The sequence below is a fragment of the Ambystoma mexicanum genome, chromosome 9 (genome assembly GCF_040938575.1).
Source record: "Ambystoma mexicanum isolate Mex_15411 chromosome 9, UKY_AmexF1_1, whole genome shotgun sequence".
NCBI lineage: Eukaryota > Metazoa > Chordata > Amphibia > Caudata > Ambystomatidae > Ambystoma > Ambystoma mexicanum.
Window position 1 is genome coordinate 1,433,398,405 of NC_090931.1, and position 23,051 is coordinate 1,433,421,455.

At 49.2% G+C, this 23,051-nt stretch overlaps 1 protein-coding gene across 2 annotated transcripts in view; it reads right to left on the bottom strand.

The window, feature by feature from the left end:
* The window catches only part of LOC138489188 (sterol 26-hydroxylase, mitochondrial-like), a 359,720-nt gene extending 337,793 nt beyond the window's left edge, over nt 1-21,927 (bottom strand). The window contains exon 1 of one of the 2 annotated variants that reach the window (XM_069616853.1): nt 21,477-21,927. In XM_069616853.1, the coding sequence (XP_069472954.1) occupies nt 21,477-21,917 (441 nt within the window). In that variant the 5' untranslated portion in view covers nt 21,918-21,927. The remainder of the gene's footprint in view (nt 1-21,476) is intronic. The other variant, XM_069616852.1, reaches the window with a different exon arrangement.
* Between the last annotated feature and the right edge of the window lie 1,124 nt (nt 21,928-23,051).

Genomic DNA, 23,051 nt, shown 5'->3' on the forward strand with positions numbered 1-23,051 from the left:
ACCGATATGCGCGTGTCATGGTTACAGTCTGCCGGTCGACGGCTTCTTCAACCGCAATTGGACAATAATCATCAACAACGCATCTGTGATAAGCAGAAAATCGCCAGACACCAATCTGTCCTTTCATGGTTGCAGCAATAAAGGAGCAACATGGCAGCCTATAGGTTCTGAAAACGTGTGGATGTCCAAGTGTTGCATTTAAAATTTAAACCACTCTCTGTAATGGAACGCCATGTGCGATGATCAAAAATCAGTGATAACTTTCTGTTGAAAATGCAAAGACTGGGATTAGTTGATTGATGAATGGAATCAGTATTATAAGATCACTGATCACAGTTAAACAAAAAAATGAGAACCATGCAATGTTCGTTAGCTATAACCACTATTGGAAAAAGTTACCCATGTTTTCGTGGACTTAATGACCTCTTTTCAGAGTTATGTGAAAATGAAAAATACTTGCTACGCTCCCGACTATTGCCATTTTCTTCAAAATAAACTGTTTTGATCATTTTCGTGATAAGAAACAAAAGTTTTGCGTTTGTTGTGGATGTTTGTGTTTATGTTCGTGGTTCTGCGTTAGATAACTTTATGATGTTGGTGATGACAGAGTACGTTTGGCTAAGCTGCTCATTAACATCATTAAAATAGGTGGAGCTCATCGTGAGCATCTAGTGATGTCTGCATTAGGGGCGGGTGATCTGAATTAGTGCTGCGAGGGCACTTGAACTCAGGGCGACAGATCAACTGATAAGATTAGTACAAGATGGCGTTACCCGACCCCTCGTTTTCGCATGTGTTAAAGTACAAAAAACATGGGTACGTTGCATTGGAAATATTTTTAAGAACGATCGATGTATGCTCAGAACTACATGCCCGATCGATTGGTACAGTAACATTTCTGACCGAACCACCCCTTGAAGGAGTTTTAAGTCCCCTTGTGATCATTTCTCCAATTTTCTTGTATCCAATTGCTGGAGGCGTTTTCTCCGATTCAGCCCAATTTCAGAATATGAAAGAGCAGCAAAAATGGCATTAAATGAGTTACCATTATTTTTTTTTTACCACCATCACTTTGCTTATAATGAGGCCCTTGGTGCTATTTTAGCATGCTGGCTGAAAGACACACTGAGTGTTTGCCCAGGCATCCTTTATATTTTGTATTAATTAGAATAAATGAACAATTCAATATCTTATCATTACAAGTTGGACACTCTGGAGTGCGCATAACTAATGTGCATGCTTGAAATAGCAGTATACATTTTCTGTGCACAAATATTTTAAACGTGACAATTTAAGATGAAAAAATGTCTCTACAAAACGCCTGCACAATTTAGCTAGGTTATCACAATACGATATGTGCATTTACAGTGCATGAGTCTCAATTTATTAAACATTGTAAATAAATTATACATGTAAATACCTAAATCAAAGAGTGTCACTTTGTTTTTCAGTATAGATATCTGAAAAGGTACCTTTCTCAGACTAATTAAAAGCTCTTTACATATATTTCGGCTCTATCAAGCTCCTTTGACACCTTGCCATATCCCTACACTAACCCGCACGTAGGTGGCCTGTTCCAGCTTGTTAACTATTAACACCCAGCAAAACCCTAATGCATTCCCCACACAAAGCAGACACACCTGCATGCAGGCAACGATAAAACACAGCTGATTCAACAGCAACCTATCCCCTGAATAATCAAGCTGTAGCTGCAGTAATTTACTTGGAGGACGCAAAGTGCCAAGAGGCCACAAAACTGACAAAAGCCACTTCATTGCAAGACCCAGTAACATAACTTCTCCAGCATTGGATCTTTCATAGATTCCTCGGGAACATAGAGCATTTTAAACTTAAACTTTCAGTCACTGTTGTGCTCCATCATAGTCATGTTGGGCCATACTGCTCACAGCCAATAGGAACACCTCCCTTAACTCCTCCACTGTCAGCCGTCTTCAGATTATTTACCTCACGTTAGTTTAGGGAGTCTTAAAACTCTCTTCAACATTTGTACGATTACATTTGGATTTTAACATCTTTTCCACGAAAGATATATATTTTTCGACGTCTACTCGACAACCGGCATTGGCAGCGACAGTGCTAGCTTCGTGGACCGTTCCCACTGCCAGTAATCTTCGACAAAGCTTTGTCTGCGCAGTTGGGGCCTACCTCATGGCGGAAACCATGAGGAAGAGACTGTTCAAGGCCTGTGCCCACTGTGGACTGAAGAATGTCTACGTGGAGGATCACCACGACGACTGCCTCTACTACCTTCAACCTCACCATGTGGGGTGTCGGCAGGGGAGGAGAGCCAAAGCCCTTTCCATCACCGCAGGGAGGCGACGTCTTCCACGTTAAAATCTGGTGGCCACTCTTCTCCTTCAATGTCGAAATCAGGCTTGTCGTCGAAATCGGCGATGAGGCTGTCATCGTTGATGACCAAGTCTCACGCCAGGTTGTCTACCTTAAGGCAATCGACGCCGTCCAATGGATTTCAATCAACAAAGCCCATTGTCGGCCACGACTACCTCTCCACAACTGTCGGCGAATACGTCTTCGTCCACGACTACCTCGTCATCGGCCACAACTACTGAGTCGTAGACGAAAACGTAAATGACCACGAGAGTCGTCGGCATCTACGTCCATGGCTGTGATACCATCGTCGGCACAGTCGACGGACAAATGTGGTTCCTTCCATACCATTGTTACCACTGCCATTGTCACTGGCGTCTCCGACACCTACACCTGCACAGTGTCTGCATTAACGGCCTGTCCACAGTACCATTCCCTAACCTTGTGGTGGCCTTGCTGTGAGGTGGTATTGTGGTGTCAGAGCCAAGTCTCTCCCAATCAGGGGATGTGGAGGAATCAGAGGAGGAGGCCATCATGTCACCTTCGTCGTCGACAGCATGCAGGACATCGCCTCCCAGATGATCACTGTGGAGTGAGGCAAGCCTGATCAGACTACCACCTTTACCCCCTCTGCATTCAACTCAAGCCATCAAACTACCAGAGTCATTGCTGCCTCCGCAAAGAGACATGTCACTGAATATTTTATCTACTCCAACCACTGTGGTGGCAACTTTGCAACAACGGCTGCCGGCAATTAGCCCCAGTTACAGAGCCTGTCAGGCGACCTCGCACAGGTCTCCCTGGCCTTCCAGGGAAATGGAGGACATCCTTTGTCCCCCCCAGAAGGGGTAAGCACCAGTCAGTACCGCAAAGGCTGTCAGATAGTGGGACAGACACAGATTCCGACGACGGGGTCTCCACACACACAACCTACACTGATGAATTTGACAATTTCATCACAGCTGAGATGCCGTTCCACTCAGGGACTCACCCCCTGATGAAGTAGGGGCCTTCCACACGCTCATGTCCAGGGCGGCCACAGTGTTCGGCCTTGAGCCGGAGGAGCAGCGAAAGGAGAGTGTGCTGTACCATTGCAGAGAGCAGCGCAGGAAATCTGTCATGTCTATTCCGCTGTTGCAAGACGTCTGGGAGGATGGCCTGATCACCTTGGCGCATCCCATGACTGCCCCGGCAAAAAAAAAAAAGACTGGTTTGACAAAAAGTACAGAGCCCCAGAGAGTTCTGCCACCTGCCTCCGCACCCAACCCACAACAGACTCTGTTGTCTCGGCAGCTGCCAGAAAAAGGTCGGCAAACCTATCTTCATCCTGCTCTGTCGCCCCAGTCAAGGAAGGCAAGCGCCTTGACGCCTTTGGTAAGAAGATCATTACCACCACAGCCACGACTATCAGGGCGGCTAATGCAATGGCCATACTCGCACGTTACGATTGCGAGCCGTGGTACAAGTTGGGTCCCTTGCTGGAGTTCCTGCCAGATGACAAAAAGCAAGAGGCCTTGGACATCTTCCATGAAGGCGAGTTGGCGTCGGATCATGTCATTATGGTCTCTGTGGACATTGCTGATACTGGTGCTGATACTGGTTTTCGCCAACTTGGGAATGGAGCATTCCTACATAGGCAGGGTTGGCTCAATCGACCCGATGTCCAGTCCAGGGTGCTGGATATTCCCTTTGACGGATCTACCCTTTTTGAGAAAAAGGTGGATGAGGCCAGTCCATAAAGATGGACATGGAAACCGCTCGCTCCTTTGGCACACTACAGAAAAGGAGCCATTCCTTTCTTTCAGGAAAAGGGCGCCATGGCAGTACTTCGTGGGATAACCGCACCATGTACCAGTCTTCTTCCTCTTACAATACCCTGTACTCATCCGGGGACCAGTACAGGAAAAGGTTGCAGTCCTACAGGGGTTTGCAGCAACGCCGTGGATTCTCCCAAACTAGCGGCCAGTCTGGCAAACAGGCATGACCATCCCAGGGCCAGGTCCTCCCACTTTAGCGCCCCAGTGGAAGGACGACTATCAAGGTTCGTCGAAGAATGGACAGACATCACGACCGACGAATGGGTGCTATCCCTCCTCCAGCAAGGCCACTCTCTTGAGTTTGTGGACTATCCACCAGACATTCCTCCTCCGCACAATCCTGAGAAGTTGTGCCACCTCTTGCTTCAGGAATTGTGAGCTCTGTAGCAGAAGGGCGCAGTGGAGAAGGTTCCCAAGGACAGGAGTCTACTCCCGCTATTTCCTGGTAAGGAAAAAGTCACTGCACAACAAGTCAGGGGGATGGAGGCCCATATTAGATCTGAGGGTGCTCCACAAATTCCTAAAGGCACAAAACGTTCCACATGGTCACACTACAGCAGGTGTTGTCCCAGATACAACAAGGAGATTTTCTGGCATCACTCGACCTCGAGGGCGCCTACTTTCACATCCCTATTCGCTTCTCCCAGCGGCGCCAACTATGCTTCATCATGGCAGGGGCACATCATCAGTTCAAGGCTCTTCCATTCGGCCTGCCGTCTGCTCTGCAGGCGTTTACTAAATGCCTTGCACCAGTGGTGACTCACCTGCGGCGGAGGGGCATTCACATCTAACTCTATCTAGACGACTGGTTGGTAAGAGTCCCCTCCTATCTGCTGGCAGAAATCAACACTGCCACCACCATCCAGTGTCTACAGCAACTGTGTTTCTCCATCAACTTCCCAAAGTCGTGCCTGGCTCCATCGCAACAGGCACTCCTATCTCAGAGCAAGGCTTCACACCCAAACCTGCACCGCCAGACCCTCAGATGAGAGGGTGGTAGCTCTTCTACACAAGGTGCACTGTCTCAACGGTGCTTAGGTAACACCAGTCCTCAACTACAAATCCCTGCTGGGGATGTTCTAATCATACATTCTGTTGATCACCAACTGTGGGTTACACATGAGACCGGTGCAGGAATTCCTGGATGCCCGCTGGATGTAAGCCTCGGAGTCCTGGTACGACCGCATTGCTCTATGGAGCCTTCGTTGGTGGTCACTGAGGGAACATCTGGTGCAGGGTGCCCGCTTCAAGTTGCCAGACCATCAGGCCACTGTCATGACAGATGCTTCACTGGAGTGCGGGGGCTCCCACTGTCAAGACCAACACACCAGGGGCCTTTGGTCAGAGCCTGCACATCACCCTGCTGGAGCTACAAGCAATTATTTGGGCCCTGAAGTCTTTTCTTCCCCTCCTGATGGGAAAAATGGTACAGATTTACACCAACAACACAACATTGATGTTTTATATCCGCAAGCAAGGAGGAACAAGGTCCCCACAGATTTCCAGGGAGGTCCAAGGCCTGTGGCATTGGGCTCTACAGCAGGGCATGTATCTCATTCCCCTTCATCTACCAGGGATTCAGAACACTCTGGCGGATTCCCTCAACAGCGAGTTACGGTCTTTCCACGAGTGGGAACTGCACATCGACCAGTTTCACTTGTTGTTTCAAACGTGGGGCACCCCGGAGATATACCTCTTTGCCACCCACAACAACAGTCGGTGCAAGACCTTTGCCAGCCGCTTCCCCCACCCGGAGAGTTTGTGGGGTGCCTTTGCATTTCCATTGGAAGGGAAGTTTCTTTATGCATTCCCCCCACTCCCTGTGATTCCTCGAGTCCCACACACCTTCAGACTGTATTGGTGCAAACTGATATTAGTGGCCCCTGCGTGGCCGAGGCAGTTTTGGTACAGACCTCCTCGCTCTCTCGTCAGCAACACTGATCAAGCTGCGCCCATACCATTTGCTGCGCCCATACCATTTGCTGCACCATGATCTGGCCCCTCTCAATCTGATGGCCTGGCTCCTGTGTTCTTAGAGTTCGGGGCTCTGTCCCTTACGCAAGATTGCCAGGTGATCCTGGCATGGGAGAGAGCTCCGTCCACCTTGAAATGCTACAAAAGCAAGTTGAAAAATGTTCAGGTATCAAAAACTAACGACTGCAACCACAGACCAATCCGACCGGAGTATCTGTTGCCATATCTGTTGTCCCTGGCTCAGTCTGGTTCAACCCATGCTTCCATTAAGGTGCTCCTAGCTGTGATTTTCAGGTACATCCCTGTGGTTTCACTGGCTGGTGAAGGAGTTTTTGTGTGGGCTGGTCTGGTCTTTCCCACCTGTCCGTCACCCAGCACCAGCATGGGAGCTCAAGGCGCTATTCACAATACTCATGAAGCCACCTTTTGAGCTCATGCACCAAGCATCTATTAAACATCTTTCATGGAAATTGGTGTTCTTCGGCCAGGCGAGTGGGGGAATCCAGGCGTTCTCCGTAAAACCACCCTATTTGACGTTTCACAAGGACAAGGCTGTTCTACGTACTAACCCGACAATTGTGCTGAAGGTGCCATCTGCTTTCCATCTAAATGGTGGTTTTGCCTGTATTCCTTGGCACACCAACGTCTCCAGAGGAGCGGACACTGTACACGCTTGATGTGGTGGGTGCCCTCAAGTATATGTGGCATGTACTAAGTCATTCCATACAACGGACCAACTGTTTTGTTTCATTTGGACCTTCTGGGCTTGGGAAGGCTCTCTCAAAATCCTCCATTTCAAGATGGATTGCGGCCTGCATCTCATTCTACCGTCAGCAAGCCGGCAGACCGCTTCCCAGCAGGCCCAGAGCTCACTACCAGCGCAGTAGCTGCAACCAATGCTAATTCTGCTGCCTGACATCTGCCATGCAGCCACCTGGAGATCGGTGCATACGTTCACCAGGTTCTACTGTGTGGACAGACATTTCCGCAGAAGAGTCTAGAGTCGGCCAGTCGGTTCTGCTGAACCTTTTTGCTTGAGGTGGTTAAGTCTCCAGTGGTAAGTTATGCTGGGAGCTTGCCTCTGCCAATGGGTATTGCTGTAATACTGCTTTGTAATCCATTCACAGCATGTGAATTTATGAAAGATCAAATGCTGGAGAAGGTATAAGTTACTTACCTGTAACTCCGGTTCTACAGTATTGGTATCTTTCATAGATTCACATGCGACACTCCCACCTACCCCCCATGGCTCGTCTTTTGGCTCTTACTGCCACTCAAGTGCGCTGCCAAATGTGAAGATGGCCAACAGGGGCGGAGTTAAGGGGGGGGTGTTCCTATTGGCTGTGAGTAGTATGACCCAAAATGACTGATAGAGCACAAAAGTGACTGAAAGTTTTCAGTTTTAGTTTAAAGTGCTCTATGTTACCGAAGATTCCCAGCCTGACGACAGGGAATATTCACAGCATGTGAATCTATGAAAGATACCAATGCTGGAGAACCAGAGTTACAGGTAAGTAACTTATACCTTAGACAACATATTGAGATACGTTTACATCTGTGTGCATATTTTAGAAATGCTGAAGATGGGCAAGTCAATTATAAAGCTTCTAGGGGATGGGGGGTCTTGCGTTTCCTTCTCAGGAAAATGGCAAAGATGCTTGCATTCATAGTCAAGGCTATCCTCCGGCCTCCGCCGCCCGGTCCCCACCTCACAATGATATCCCCTCATCTACCAGGATTCTAAATACATGAATGGCGCTGCTCAAAAATGAACAACATTGAAGGCAATGGAAGGTGCGCTTTGGCTGGTTGTACAATTACAAGAATTTTACATTTTATTTGTAAGACAAACTGATCATGCGAGAAACATGTCATGTTAGGTTACGTATTAAAACTTTTTCTACTGTGCCAATCACCCCTGTAGTGGTCTTACAGTGCCGGCACCATGTACGAGAAAATGGCGTATTGTGACCCCACCTTAAGTAACCAGACCATAGTCTGAGGAACAAGAAAGGAAACCAGGACAAAATGTGGGGAGCGGGGAGAACTAGGAACAGGAGAGGGATGTACTGAACTAACAAATTGGATGGTAAAATAAATAAATAAATACATTTTTTTAAAAGTGGTGTTGTTGAGGGGGAACCCCCCCCCAATCAACAAATGAAATAAATAAACAAGTCTGTTTTGCCCAATGAAGATATCCAACATAAGGACCCAAACCTTTACACCCCTGCACCATCTGCCACCTCACCCCCACCAGAAAAGGTCAGTGCCACTCATTGTTTTGGAGAACTCGACGGCAGATGAACCGACAAAACACACCACCCTCGAGCAAGAGGCACTGAACCTCCTATTGTGATGTCACAATCTGGACTCTTGCTTTTGTGAGATTACTGAAGGGACAATAAAGGATGGTTTAGATGAGCAATATAAAGTGTATTCTTCAAACATGTTTAACACAAATAAAACATCCGGGGTGGGTGCAACAGTCAATCAGGTTGCTCCAAACCTTGGCTTAATCTAACAATCTTTACTGCACGCAGCTCACACACCATCTTCCTGCCTGCTCCCGGTCTGGTCCTCTACCCTAGACACCTCACATCCACCCACCCTCCCACTTACCGGTCGGTTTCAAGGCACCACTACGCCGCTTCTCAGGTGCTCCTGGGCCACCATGGAAATGGCAGAGGGGTTCCGCACAGAGCTTTGCCTTCTATTTCCATGGCGGTCATGTTGAGTGAGTACTTCAAAGAACAGAATGCGCTCTCTCGCTGCGACCCGTTCTCCGAATACATTACTAAAGGCACCCAGTCTTTAAAACCCAAAAGGTCTAATAACAGTAATCACCTCCCCTGCCTGAGGGCTTCTCAGGCCCGTAAAAGATGCCAGGGACCGATGATAACTTTAGAGCGGCAAAATGCTGCTTTAACACCTGCACACTAATTGTATACTAACTGCCTTGCCTGTGATAGCACCGGCCCTGACTGTTTGCAGGCTAAGGCTGGCTGCAGCAGACCAGGTGGCGCTGCCACGCCGCAAAGGTTAGGGTCAGGTCAGGATCATGATTGGCATGGGCATGGCAGCGCTGGCACGGTCCGGCACCTGCGCATTTGCACTCCACGCGGCAGGTCATGAACAAAGCACTATATGATACGTGCCCCCTCGAGTCTCGCCCGATCGTCTTGATGGTCATGGTGTGAGTCTATTAGGGTATGCTGCAGTGCACTGCATCCTGGCGGCTGAGCCCCCTGCCCTGAGCCTGTTAACTTATTGGTCCACCGTCCATCAGATGTGGTGGCCTGCGCACCCTGGCTGGAGGCTGGCAGCAGCCTTTTGCTGTGCGGTCCGCCAGGCCAGTGAGTACCTGTCGCATAGGCCACCCGTCCTGGACGCAGCAGCCCCTGTTGTGAGAGCGGCCCTGGGGCTTGGCCCTGCCTGTACTGAGAACAGTCCGTCCAACGTCACACAGGTGAGGACTCCACACTAATTGTATACTGCCTTGCCTTGATAGGATCGACCCTGCTTCTTTCGCACACTCCCTCCTCCTCTTCAAATCCCCCTAGCAGGAACTGGTACCTGCGTTAACATGTGTGCTCTGCTGTACTGCGCGTGCAACACTAGGAGATGGACACTCTGCAGATAGCATGCAGATAGCATGCTCCTGTGTGCCCTGTGCCTCCTTCACACTCCACTACACGAAAGTTAGTGCGTCCCCTGCAAACACATTTAAAACATAGTTTGGGTTGCAGGCCCGTTTGTCCCCTTAATCTAAATGCACGGAGTATAACAGTGGAAAATAGCACGGAGTGTAGGCAGAGGTATGTGCGTGCAACATATTTGCTAAGAAGCCTGCTGTGGATGCCCCACCGGTGTGCAGTGCAAACCCTTCCGGTCAATGGCACTAATGCAAGCAGGACCGAATCCACCTTTCAACCTTCCAAGGTAAATCAGTAACATGGCTGCCATTTCCTTACTTGGGGCAACACTTGTTCTCCCTTGAATAATGTAGCCAGTCCCCCACGCTACCCATTTGGGGATTCTGAATATAGCTTTTCAACGCATCCATGGGAGCTGGAGGCAAGAAATTCATGGAATGCCCCATGTGGAATAAATACGGGATGTTTACTGAGACCCTGGAATGCAGGCAATCCCAGTGTCCCTGCAGGTCGCTGAGTCTTCCTGATTCTCAGATATTGTTTTAGTGATTCCATCAAATGCAAGGAAAATGGGTGGGCCGAGTTGCCCCAGCTGCCTTCGTGGGACACTTATGCCCGTTTGAGCTTGCAGTCCATTGACTACCTAAGGCCATGCTAATGCCTATGGCCAGCCATTCCCACCCGCTTCCTGCCCAAAATGCATCCACTTCTGGGATGTCTTTGAGCTCGCTTTACTCATGCCAATAGCCCCATATCGCCAGAGGTCATCTCAGAGTCAGCCCTCAGCCCTATCAGTCAGGCAGCACCAACAGCAAAAGATGTTTTGAGTAAGTGCAGTTCATTACTGCTCGGTCACAGCTTTGCTCAAGTAGGTGACTTTGAAATACAGTTGTTGCTTAAAAAAGAAAAAGGAGAGTTAGGGGCTGTGAGGAGTGCCGGCTCATCACACTTTCCTCTAGTACTGGAGTGCAAGGTAACCTATTTAAGGAAACATCATGACACTAATTTATTTATTTTTACTTATTTTAATTGTTCATTTATACAGCGCTTATACACAGGTGGAAGGGAAGAGAACAAGGAAATAAAACTAGCATACTCAGCCTGACAGCATTTCACCTATTGCAAGTGCATTAAGTGTTACAGTAGCGACCAAGCTAGGGAGAAGGGACACAAAAGGGGGAGGAGGGGCAGGACGGTATGCAGTGATTATCATCAATACCAAAATAACTAATACCATTATAACGAACCTAAAATAACGAATTCCAACCGACAGGACAAACTAACTAGTCCTGGTACATTTAGGTCATGCATGCGTACAGACTGAGGTGCAAGGAAGGGGGGCCTGGGGTGAACAAATGAGTCCAGTTCAGCAGGGCCCCGGGTTAAGTGCAGAGAGGTTGCCCCGCTCATGGACCGCGATCTGAAAGTGCAGTAATGCCGACCATAGTGCAGTGGCGCAGAGGCAGGTGCAAAAGAATGGCGGGAGAGCCTGGGACCTGTAAGGCTCTGGAGGTGAACCAGGCAACCAGTCAGCAAAACTAAACAGAGTAAGGGAGGAGAAGAAGGGTGGAGAGAAAAAGAATGGCGGTTAGCAGGAGAGAGAGGGAGAGAGAAGGAGGAAGAAAATAGGAAGATCTTGAGGAGTTTTACAGAATTTAAGGTGCTCCGGCTCAAGACAGAGAGAGGCTGTTCCAGAGGGAGGTACCTGCAAATGATAGAGATCTACCCCCAAACCTCTGTTTGTGAAAGTGGCTCACCCGCAAAGAGTTGGAGGAGGACGAGTAGAGGACTCTAGAGGGAGAGTATTTAGGAAGAGAGCGTTGTAAATAGTGCAGGCCCCGGCCACAGAAAGGCTTGTGGATTATGCAGAGGGTCTTGAACTTGATCCTTGCAGCCACGGGGAGCCAGTGGAGGGATTTCAGCGCCAGAGAGATGCGGTCTGTGGGCTGGAGGCCAAGGATAAGTCTTGCGGTTCTGTTCTGGATAAGTTGTAGAGGTCAGAGAGTAGAGGTAGGAAGATTGAGAAAGACACTGTTTCAATAGTCCAGCCTAGAGAGAACCAGGGCTTTGCGAGGTGGTGAGTCTCTGGGGAAAGTGAGAAAAGGCAGAATACCTCTCAGGGGGTTCTGTTGGGAGTGGGACTTTTTGGTGATGTCTGAGATGTGAGAGGAGGAGGAGAGATGACCCCTAGATTTTTTGCCTAATTGGTAGGTGAGGGTGGATAACACTGAAAGTTAGAGGTAAAGGTACAGATCCTGTAGGCCAAGGGGGGCATGTAGATATTGAAAAACCAGGGGGATAGGTTAGATTCCTGGGGGACACCACAAGTAGAGAGTAATAGAGGAGAGAAAGGACCCAACTTCCACCTGGGAGGGCCGGTCAGAGAGAAAGAAGGTGAGTCACGCCAGGGCTTGATCTGTGATGCCCAGGGTATCACGGAGACGGGTGATCAGGATGTTGTGGTTTAACATATCGAAAGCAGAAGAGAGGTCAAGAAGAATGGGGACAGAGGGAGAGTTAGAGTCAAGATTTGAGAGCAGGTCTTCACGGGTGTTTAGAAGAGCAGTTTCTGTGCCTCTGGATGCTCTAAAGCCAGACTGATGGTCACAGATACAACCAACAGATCAGTGTGGAGGGTAAATTGAGTGATAGCAAAACAAAAGAAACCCAGACTGTGTTTATTTATCAGCCAGCATCAGTCATCAATACAAGCCAAGCCTGCTGTGTGCATCCCCGTGTACAATAAGTGTCACACTGACATGAACGCTCCATGCACTGTGAAAGAGTCCCTTTGAATAATAACCCTGCACAAGCGATTAGCCCTCGTTTGCTGTTCATGGCCATCTCTCAACCTGCCATTACCGCTGCGAGCATGTGTGCAGCTAGCACACAACCGCATCCGATAGCCTTCACAAGGCAGCCAGCCTGCCTGGATACAGTGTACCAGCGACATGCTAGTGCTCTTGCAGTTTAATGTGAAGAAAGTACATTGGAATCCATACACAGCAGAAGACGTGGGCAATGTGTTAGGTGAAGGTAATGTAATGGGTTGCAGCAATCAGTAAAAAATGGTGACGGTTGGTTGAGAATGGTTAGGACCCGGAAAGATCGTGGTCGGGGGGTCCCAATCCGACAGTTTGCCTAAGGTGGCAACATTTCTTGCACCGGCCCGGATTACAGGCCCATGAAACCAGCAGGGGTTGGGGTGATTATTGCTATATTATCACATTGGAACGTTGACTCTTCCATGGAAGACAATGGGGCCAGAGCGGGCTTATCCTCCGACATAAGGCCTGTTCCTGCATTAGAGGCAACGTTCCACACTCCCTCTGTGACATGCGGATGGCTTTGCTCTGCATACTGCAACCTTGTGGGCTCACGTGTTGTGTTATCCCTTATCCCAGATGGGTGTCCTGCTCTGGGTGTTTTGTGGGCCTGTACCCTCTCCGCTTGCTACTACCTTTCAGCCGGGGGGGGGGGGGGGGCGTCTCCAATCCCTGTGCTGGCCTAGAGCCAATGTGTACATTTTCAAGGCCCTGTTCTCTGCCTCTGCCCCCCACTCTTGATACAGTATCAGCCGAACAACAGAACTGAGCCCCCCTGCTGTTCTGAATTTGTGGTGGTTTGGCTATAATGCTGTCAGAACGTTGGGGAGGGTGGAGAGGGGTGGGCGCACCGAAAAATCTCACACAGGGCACTGGGAGACCTGGGGCTGGCACCGACTGTGTGATATGCATCCTCGTTCATGCAAACGAGTGCTGTTTTGACGTGCAAATCACGCAGGTCTGCGCTCATATTTTCTCAATTAAGGTTATTTCTTTTGCTTTAGGTTAGTGCCGATGGGGGTGTGACATGTGCAGGTTGTGTACTAGCAGGGCTTTAAAGGGATCCTAGGTCATCCCCCGCCCCCAGTTTTCTTTTACCAATATGCGGAGTCAAACACAAGTGTGAAATGGAAAGTGGCAGCAGACTCTTTCTCTGTTAAGTGACAGCTACTGTGAGGGTATAATCAAAAACATGGATCAGGGGCAGTGAGGTTGGATTAATTCTACTAGCATAAATTCTTCATATCATCAGATTTAGCAAAAACATCTCTTTTTTATTCTTTTTCATTAACATACCATAGATACTGTATACACCACACATTGACCACATCGCTCACTACCATCAATGTGTGGTGTATACAGTATCTATGGTATTTTAAGAAATTTGTACACATTTTGTTGTGAAAAAGAATTAAAAAAAGATTTTTTTTTGCTAAATCTGATGATATGAAGAATTTATGCTAGTAGAATTAATCCAACCTCACTGCCCCTGATCCAGAACTGAAGTTGCAGGTAAGAAAGAAGGTATGAAGTAACCAGCCAGTCCTGGCTGTCAGTCTCACGTCATACTGCAGTGTGGGATTTGTGGTCCTGCATTTATAATGCAGTTTTACCATTGACAATACATGGAATCACAGAAAGAAACCGTGCATACCTACTCCTAAAAACTAACTAAGAAAATTAAGAAAATATATATATACATATATATATATATATATATATATATATATAGAGAGAGAGAGAGAGAGAGAGAGAGAGAGAGAGAGAGAGAGAGAGAGAGAGAGAGAGAGAGAGAGAGAGAGAGAGAGAGAGAGAGAGAGAGAGAGAGAGAAATTCAGAGAATAAGGATGGCACAATGAATTTATGGACTCCTTGGTTTCGGATACAAGAGGGATGAGTTTAAAGGAATGACGGAAACAAGGAAAGGGGGTGCTTTCAAAAGAATGCGGACTAGCATGGGCATTAGATTTAGAGTCTTCGCTGGGCTGAAACGGGTCTTATTGGCCCAGTAACCCCTGTAAAGCACCTTCGGCATCTTTGGAGCGGAGCAATGACACTGGTTAACGCGTCATTAAAAACAATAGCAAAACAACAGAAAACATGTGATAATTGGAAGCTAATCGAGCCGACATTTCAAAATTACAAAGCAAACTGATTAGCTCGTTCATAGAATAAAGCTAGTTTGCTTCTCGTTGGGCAAATTGTTCGAATCATCATGCATTTTGCCTCTTCTTTCTAAGCGTTCCCAATCATTATTGGAGGGTATGGGTACAAGGGAAGAGGATGCCCCAGGCCCCGGGCAAAGTACGGCCCGATAGAGGGCCTGGGGGGGTTAGGCGCGAGGTGGGGGCGAGATGGCGCGTAGAAACATGGGGAGGGGCAGCCAGCTGCCGCCACTGCCCCAGCGTTGCCAGGCAACAGCCCCCAACAGCAGGAAAGGTGTGAGGGGAAACCTGCAGGGGGGCTGGGGAAGGCCCGGCCCCCAGGAGAATAACAAAGGACAGAGGGGGTATAAGTATGGCCAAAGGACAAGGGAGAAAAACAAACCAGGCAAGACACTCACCTCGTTCGGGTAGGCGTCTTGGGACCTGGGCAAAGGAGAAGGAAACGTTTTTCGTCTTGCCTCTACGGGCTTTTCAGGGTTTCTGGTTCTCCCCCTCTGCAGTTGCACTCCAGCTGACCACCGCCGGAGCAACGTGGAGAAGAGTGGCACGAGCGGACAGCAGAGCGTCGCCGGAGCCGCATGGAGAAGACTGGCGTCGCCGGAGCCGTGTGGAGAAGATTGCCAGTAGGGGACAGCTGTGCGTCGTTGGAGCCGTGCAGAGTTTCCCAAGAGCCGCGGGTTTCCCAGGAGCCGCGGGCAGGAGCCGGAGGGCTGAGAGCGCCTGACGGAGCCACGTGAGCAGCCGCAGGCCGTCAGCGAGGGAACACCAGCCGTAGCAGAAGCCGGCGGCAGCGGCCGAAGAGGTGCGGAGAGCGGGAGCAGCAGGCGGGCAGCAAGTCGAGCCGCGTCGGAGGACGTGAATACAGGCAACACCCTGGCCTTCGAAGGAAGACCTTGCAGAGCAACAGCGTTTTGAAATCCATCCCGCATCCGCGCTAAAGCGCAGTTCTATTAGTCTGAAAGACGGCACCATTTTCGGAGAGGCGGCAAGGGGCGTGGCCCATACGGGGCAAGCAGCATTTGAAAGAGGCTGCAAGGGCCTCCGTTTGACTCCAGAAAGAGCCAACACGCTTGCCTTCAAAGCAAAACGAAGTAAAGCAACACAGGTTCGAACCCCAGGTCTGCGTTTTTAAGCGCGTTATAAATAACAATTGCAATTACAACTTGCAGAACAGTACAGCCGTGAGGCCAAGATCGGCCTTCTGCAGCCAGGTCCTAAACAGGATTATTTACCTTTAGCAGAAGGCTGCGTGCGCAAATCACATCAGGGTCATATTGGCCTCTACAGATTATTTAAAGAGACAGGCACGAGGCATGATGTACGAGGGGCCTACAAGGGAGGTGAAAAGCCCGGCGGAGCACGCATTCTGTGCTGGGAACTTTTTTTATAAAGTGCAGACACCCGGACAGCTAGAAGAAAAGCAGCTAATTGGTTAGGAACACTGGGAGCCTGAGTTACAGGGAAAAGGGCAAATAGCATATTGAACAGCAGCCCGGGGACACAGGCAGCACCTGGAAGAACCATATAGCGAAGAAGATCTCAGGACGAAATTCTGGAAACAATGGCTGAAGAAAGGGCAAGAAGAGCGCAGGAATTTAGCGCATGGGCTAAAAAAATTTTTTTTTAAAAAAAAGCAGAAAAGGAATATGGAGTACAGTGGGTGCTAGAGCTGATGCAGAAGGAGGAGAAGGCAAGGGCAATGTCGCCTTTGCCACTAGAGGAGTCCAGCAGCAGCGAAGAGGAGGCAATAATACCACAAGGCCAGAAGAGGGCGAGAGAGGTGAGAGGTGGGCCACAAGAACAGCCGGAGGAGCCTAAGAAGAGGCAAAAGAAAACCAACAAAAAAGGTAATGAAAAAATTGATTTAACATTGGGGAAAAAATTGTTAAAATGTCGAAAGAATGCATCACGGTTCAGGGTAAGTCGCCCAGAACTCAGGAGGGAAAAACCACAGGGCCGAGCAAACGGCAGTAACATCCAACGAGGAGGAGAGTAGCGAGGATGGGGAAAGGGAGCACTTGAAGGCTTGGGTGAGATCGAAGGGGGTAATACGCGAAGATAAGCAGAAGAAGACCAGGGCAGAAGGGGCTGGAGATGGTCAGGGGGCTGATGGGCCAGGCACAGCAGACAGCGGGGTACCCATCCCACAGGGGGAGGGACAAGGGGTTCCACCAGGAGCTACTCCTCAGGGGGCGAACACCAGCATACCGGTGGCGCCGACCGGGCTTACGAGCATAGCAGTACAAGAACCAGCCACAGGAATGACATTAACGAGAAAGTGAAGGAAAAAATATGGAGGAAAGAATTTATAGATATCTTTTTGCTAGAAGTATAGAAGAGAGGTCAGAATGTAGCATTAGAGGATATGAAAGAGGATGAGAAGGGCTTACTGAGGAGGGCACCAGTATCTAGGAATTTTGATAATTGGACAGCGGCTTTCCAAATTATGTCCACTATCATACTGCAAAAATACCCAGAAGACGGGTTGTCACTGGTAACGTACCTGCAGAGGGGTTGAAGGTTTACAAAGCATTTGGGGGAGATGCATGGAAAGAATATGACCACAAATTTAGAAAGGAAATGGTTTGCTTCCCAGACATAGGTTGGGATGAAGAGAACTGCAATCTGTACATATTGAATGTGCTAAAGGAAAAATGGGACGCCAGGGAACAGAGTAGTTCGGGAGGTTATCAAAGGAGGCAAGATTGGCAGAACGAGTTTGGAAACGATTATAGATACAGTAACAGAAGATATGAGAGCAATTATGACAGTACAAGGGATCAGAGTTTTCGGAGCAGGAAATACAGCTCACAGAGAAGTTGGCAGAACAGTATATTGCCAACAGCGCAAGGGGATGGTAGAAGTACCAATGGGCCAACTAGGACAGAGGCAGGGCAATGTAGAAACTTCGAGAATGGGGTACCATATAGTTGGGGCAAGAAATGCTAATTCAGCCACAGATGCGAAAATTGTAAGGGCGAACATAGTACAGCAAAATGTACTAGAACAACATCCAGCACACACAGGGTACTGGAAAAACGGAGTTAAGAAAAATGAGGAGAAAGGGGCCACGCTACAACTGGGAAGGATAGGGGCAGAAAAAGGTTGGGGCTAAAGGGGTACTGGACCTCCTGCGGAAGGAGGACAGGGCAAGGGGAAATGTCGCCTTTGCTGAGTGAGGAGGACAGCGGCAGGTGAGGGCACTGCCACCAGGACAGAAGAAAGATTGGAAGCACATCGCAAAGAGAAGGGGCAGCAAAGAGTGCAGGGGCAGGTCCAATTCCACAACCAAAGTAGAGAGCAGCAGGGGGGAACAGTGGGATCCCTTGGAAGCATGGGTAAAAGGGAAAGGGTAATAGTTAAGGAGAGAGTTAAGGGCTCTGGCATAGAATGGGCAGGCAAGAGTGCAGGGGCAGGTCCATTTCCACGAGGTGACCCAGGGGATAGGCACTGACGGTATTGCATCAATACCCAGAGGATGGGGTGGCATTGTAAACGTAGCAACAAGGGTCTTGAAGGTATACAAAGCATTGGGGGGGATGCACGAAAGGAATACGAGCGGGAGTGAGAAGGAAATGAAAGGTTACCCGGACAGGGGGTGGGACGAGGAGAGTTTTAATCGGTACAGGTTTAACGGATTAAAAGATAAAGGGGACCACAGGGTCCACAGTTCAGGAGGGCAACAGGAATAATGGGAAAATAATGATAGAAGCAAAGACAGGGACAACAACAGGGGATACGTTAACAACGACTAGGAAACATTTGAGGTCAGGGGAACAGAACCTGTGGGGCAGTCAATAGGGGACACAGAGAGGAGGGCAGAATAGCAAAGAAACATACCACCCAACAACGACACAAGGGGGTGGCAGGGGAGATATCGGAAAAACATAGCTGGGAGCATGGAGCATAAGCAGAAGGGCAGAAAAGGGGGAATTCCAAGGTGTTCAATAAGAACAGTCATATGGCAATCGCCTATCAACCAGGAAGAAAGGATGGCTCGGGGGCAACAGCAGGCAACCGTACGGCAGAGAACGCCCACACCAGGGAAGGCATGGGTTCCACGAGTAAGCACCGGAAATAATGAAAAGGTTAGCCATAAGGCTGACTAGGGGAAGGAAAATATGGCCACGCATATGGCAGAGGAAAATAACGCCCATACCTGGAAAGGCATGGGTTCCATGTAGAAACACCGGAAAGAATGAAAAGGTTAGCCATAAGGCTGACTGGGAAAGGAAAATATGGCCACCTGCATGGCAGGAGAATAACGCCCATACCGGAAAAGGCATGGGTCCCAAGAATAAGCACCGGAAAGAATGAAAAGGTTAGCCATAAAGGCTGACTGGAAAAGGAAAAGAGGGCCACGTGTATGGCAGGAACATAACGCCCATACCAAAAAAGGCATGGGTCCCAAGAATAAACACCGGAAAGAATGAAAAGGTTAGCCATAAAGGCTGCTGGGAAAGGAAAACATGGCCATGCGTATGGCAGAGGGAAAGAACGCCCATACCGGGAAAGGCATGGGTTCCAAGTAGAAGCACTGGAAAGAATGAAAAGGTTAACCAGAAAGGCGGACTTGAAAAGAAAATATGGCCACGTGTATGGCAGGAAAATAAATGCCCTTACCAGGAAAATCATGGTTTCCACGAATAAGCACAGGAATTAATGAAGAGGTTAGCCATAAGGTTGACTGAAAAAGGAGATTATGGCCACAGGTATGGCAGGAAAATAAACACCCACACCGGTAAAGGCATGGGTTCCACTGGAGGAGAAGGGAAGGTTGGCAACAAAAAGATATCCGAGAAATAAGTAAAGCTAAAGGAAACAGGGCGAGTCAAAGGAAACCAGGGCAGGAACGCCCAAAAAAGTTACGAAACGGGTAAGCAACGCAGAAAGCATGTGTAGAATGTACATTTTTAGACGGGTGTAAAAAAATGAAGGGAAGGGTCAACAACAAAAAATATGTGAATCCTTGGAAGGGACTCTTTTGCCAAAGGGAAAAAATTGGAGGCAGCACACCTAGACGCAGCTACATACACCACGAAGATAGCAGGGGTAATAGACCCAACAATCAGCCCGCTAATAAAGTATGAGTTGAAGGGTTGGGGCTAAGTGGAAGGGGCAGATAAAAAAGATGCGATAGCATATTAAAGGGCCTGTAGAATAAGGGAGCCAGTAGACCGGAATACTGCAACAGGGGATGGCCTGGAAAGAGGGAAGGGTAACAGGGGATCTAAAGGGATCTCAGGCTGAGGGAAACAGAGATTTTCATGTCAATAATAATACCACATAGAACATAGGATGGGGCATTTTGCAGACACTAATTTCAGGGCATTAGAGGAGAGGGGACGTAGACAAGGGTACTTTTGGGGGGAACCTGAGCGGCCGAGGCAACGCCCACTCAGGTGTGGCGGCACGTGTCCAGGAACGGATGCCCGAGGGTAACCGAGACTGACCAAGGAGAAGGCTGGCATCGCTAACCCTGGACACGGTGTGCCCAAAAGCACAGACACATGTTGTTATCATGATTCTTGTTTGTGTTATTTTCTGTAGAAAATAAATGCCTACGGCCAATCATTTTTCCACAACAAATCTGTCTGTAAGTCATCCCATAGTATAGGAGGTAGGAAACAAGAGCAAGGAGAAGCCCACACTACACAGCCTATGCCCCAGGCCCCGGGCCGTGCAAAGTACGGCCCGATAGAGGGCCTGGGGCGTTAGGCGCGGGGTGGGGGCGAGATGGCGCGTAGAAACATGGGGAGGGGCAGCCAGCTGGCGCCACTGTCCCAGCGTTGCCAGGAAACAGCCCCCAACAGCAGGAAAGGTGTGAGGGGAAACCTGCAGGGGGGCTGGGGAGGGCCCGGCCCCCAGGAGAATAACAAAGGACAGAGGGGGTATAAGTATGGCCAAAGGACAAGGGAGAAAAACAAACCAGGCAAGACGCTCACCTCGTTCGGGTAGGCGTCTTGGGACCTGGGCAAAGGAGAAGGAAACGTTTTGCCACCCAACCCACCCTGCAAAACTTCGGGAAGAAGGAGACGAGCGGAGAGAGGAGCAGGAACGCCGAGTACTTTCTTCGGTACACGGTAGAAGAAAGTCGTAGGCGGCACGTGTCCAGGAACGGATGCCCGAGGGTAACCGAGACTGACCAAGGAGAAGGCTGGCATCTCTAACCCTGGACACGGTGTGCCCAAAAGCACAGACACATGTTGTTATCATGATTCTTGTTTGTGTTATTTTCTGTAGAAAATAAATGCCTACGGCCAATCATTTTTCCACAACAAATCTGTCTGTAAGTCATCCCATAGTATAGGAGGTAGGAAACAAGAGCAAGGAGAAGCCCACACTACACAGCCTAAAGGAAGTGGTTTGCATCGGTTTGGAGATGCCAGGTCCAGTACAGAACTCAGGATTCAGGTTCAAACAGCTGGCACCTTAGTACTTGCCCCACGCGTTTTCTCAACTGTTGCCCACTTCACTGTGAACATTTGTATTACCCTCGAAACAACAAAAGCCTGGGTCGCTCCCTTCTTCCACAATTGACACCTGTTGCCTACAGGCGCGACATATTTCTGCAGCAGGCGCACCATCCAACTGAGCTGTTTCTCATCTGTATTTGCAATGAGGTGCAGCGCGGATTACTTTGCAATATTGCAGACAGTGCACGCACGCGACGGTTCTAGGAAGAGTTACCTGCAGTTCGTGCGCGCGCAGCATGTACCCCTTCACGAAGAGCCAGTACATGGACTCCGCGAAGCTGGGCCCAGGCAGGTCCTCAAAGGTCTTGAGCCGTTTGGCTCCAGGCACCGCCGGTGCAGCTGTCACGGTGGCCCCGGGTCTGGTCTGGTTGGCATGCACCCACACTGGCTTCACAGGCACGAGGGACCGGACCCACGAAGAAGCTGGCATCCTCATAGCGTTGGGTTCAGAGCCGTGAACAGAACGGAGAATGAGGTGCCTAGAAGCGGCGCACTGGCAGTGCGCGCTGTCAGTAACAGCACTCACCTGCGCTGCGTGCGCGAGCTGCAACCAATGCGTTGCAGCCAGATAGCACACACAGCCGGTTTGTGAAACTGCACTTTGCGAGACTTTGACCCAGAACTTCCGGGGAGGACTTCTGTGCGAGCCGCACATATGCCAAGAGTGTGAGCGTTTTCTGGGTGGGTTTGGCGAGATTAAATTTGAGGCGTGGTGACGTGTGCCTGGAGCAAAGGGCTTTAAATTGTACTTTCGCAGCACTGCCTGTTACACGGGTGTCGGATTTGCCTCTTATTTCGTGTGGGACCTGTTTACAGAGGCGCGCATAACACACGATACACGTTTAATGCGCACCCCTGAACGGCGAGTAGGCGATTCCAGTTTGCCCAATCAGCGATGACACAGAGCTGGTGACCCAATGAAACCACAGACACGGCCCAATGAAGACCTTGTTTAACCCTTAGTTTAGCAGGAGTGTTGAAAGACTCATGGGCTCAAATTCCACGTGCTATCAATGCATTATATGCTGGATTTATGTAAATACAGCCAGCCATATTTTCTTTTTATTTCTAATTATGTGCACATATGTCTTTGTGGGTCTGTCTGTATATTGTTCGCCATTTGAAACTTAGGAAAACGACTTTTCTCAGCGTGTTAAGCAACAACATTCACGGCCATTGGAAACTCGAGAGCTCTTCTACACACACTCCCAATAAGGAGATCATAATAAAAAGGGGGCATAGAGAAAAATACCATTACTTTGCACTTGACACTCTTTTCACAAGCCCTTCATGTAGGACAGGGGTCTACAACCTGTTGTTATAAGAATCTTCACGGGATCGCTGATTACCTTTTCTTCCAGTAGACCGTGGAGTTGAGGTTGCCAGTCTGTCGATGTATCAGTTGCCGATGAATGTGTAACGCGAGGAATTAATCCAATCCCCTCCTGACGATTAAAGCCAGGATGGTACTGAACCAACTCCCAACGCCACGGGTGGCACTTCTCAGTATTTGCGTGACGTCGGGACAGTGTTTCCACTGGCTGAGAAGGCTTGAGGATGACACCGATGAAGGCTGGAGCTGAACACAGGAATTCCAGGAAGGCAGCAGGGCACAAGTACCGGCAGGGCACAAGACAGGCAAAGTATAGGCTCCAAGGACAAGCAAGATAGACAGGATAGGCCCACTGGCTAGAACCCGGTTAGGACCTAACTATCTAATTCAAAAGACAAGCAAGGAACCCCAAGAACAAGGACTGACAAGAACTCAGCAAAACGGGAAGGCAAGGGA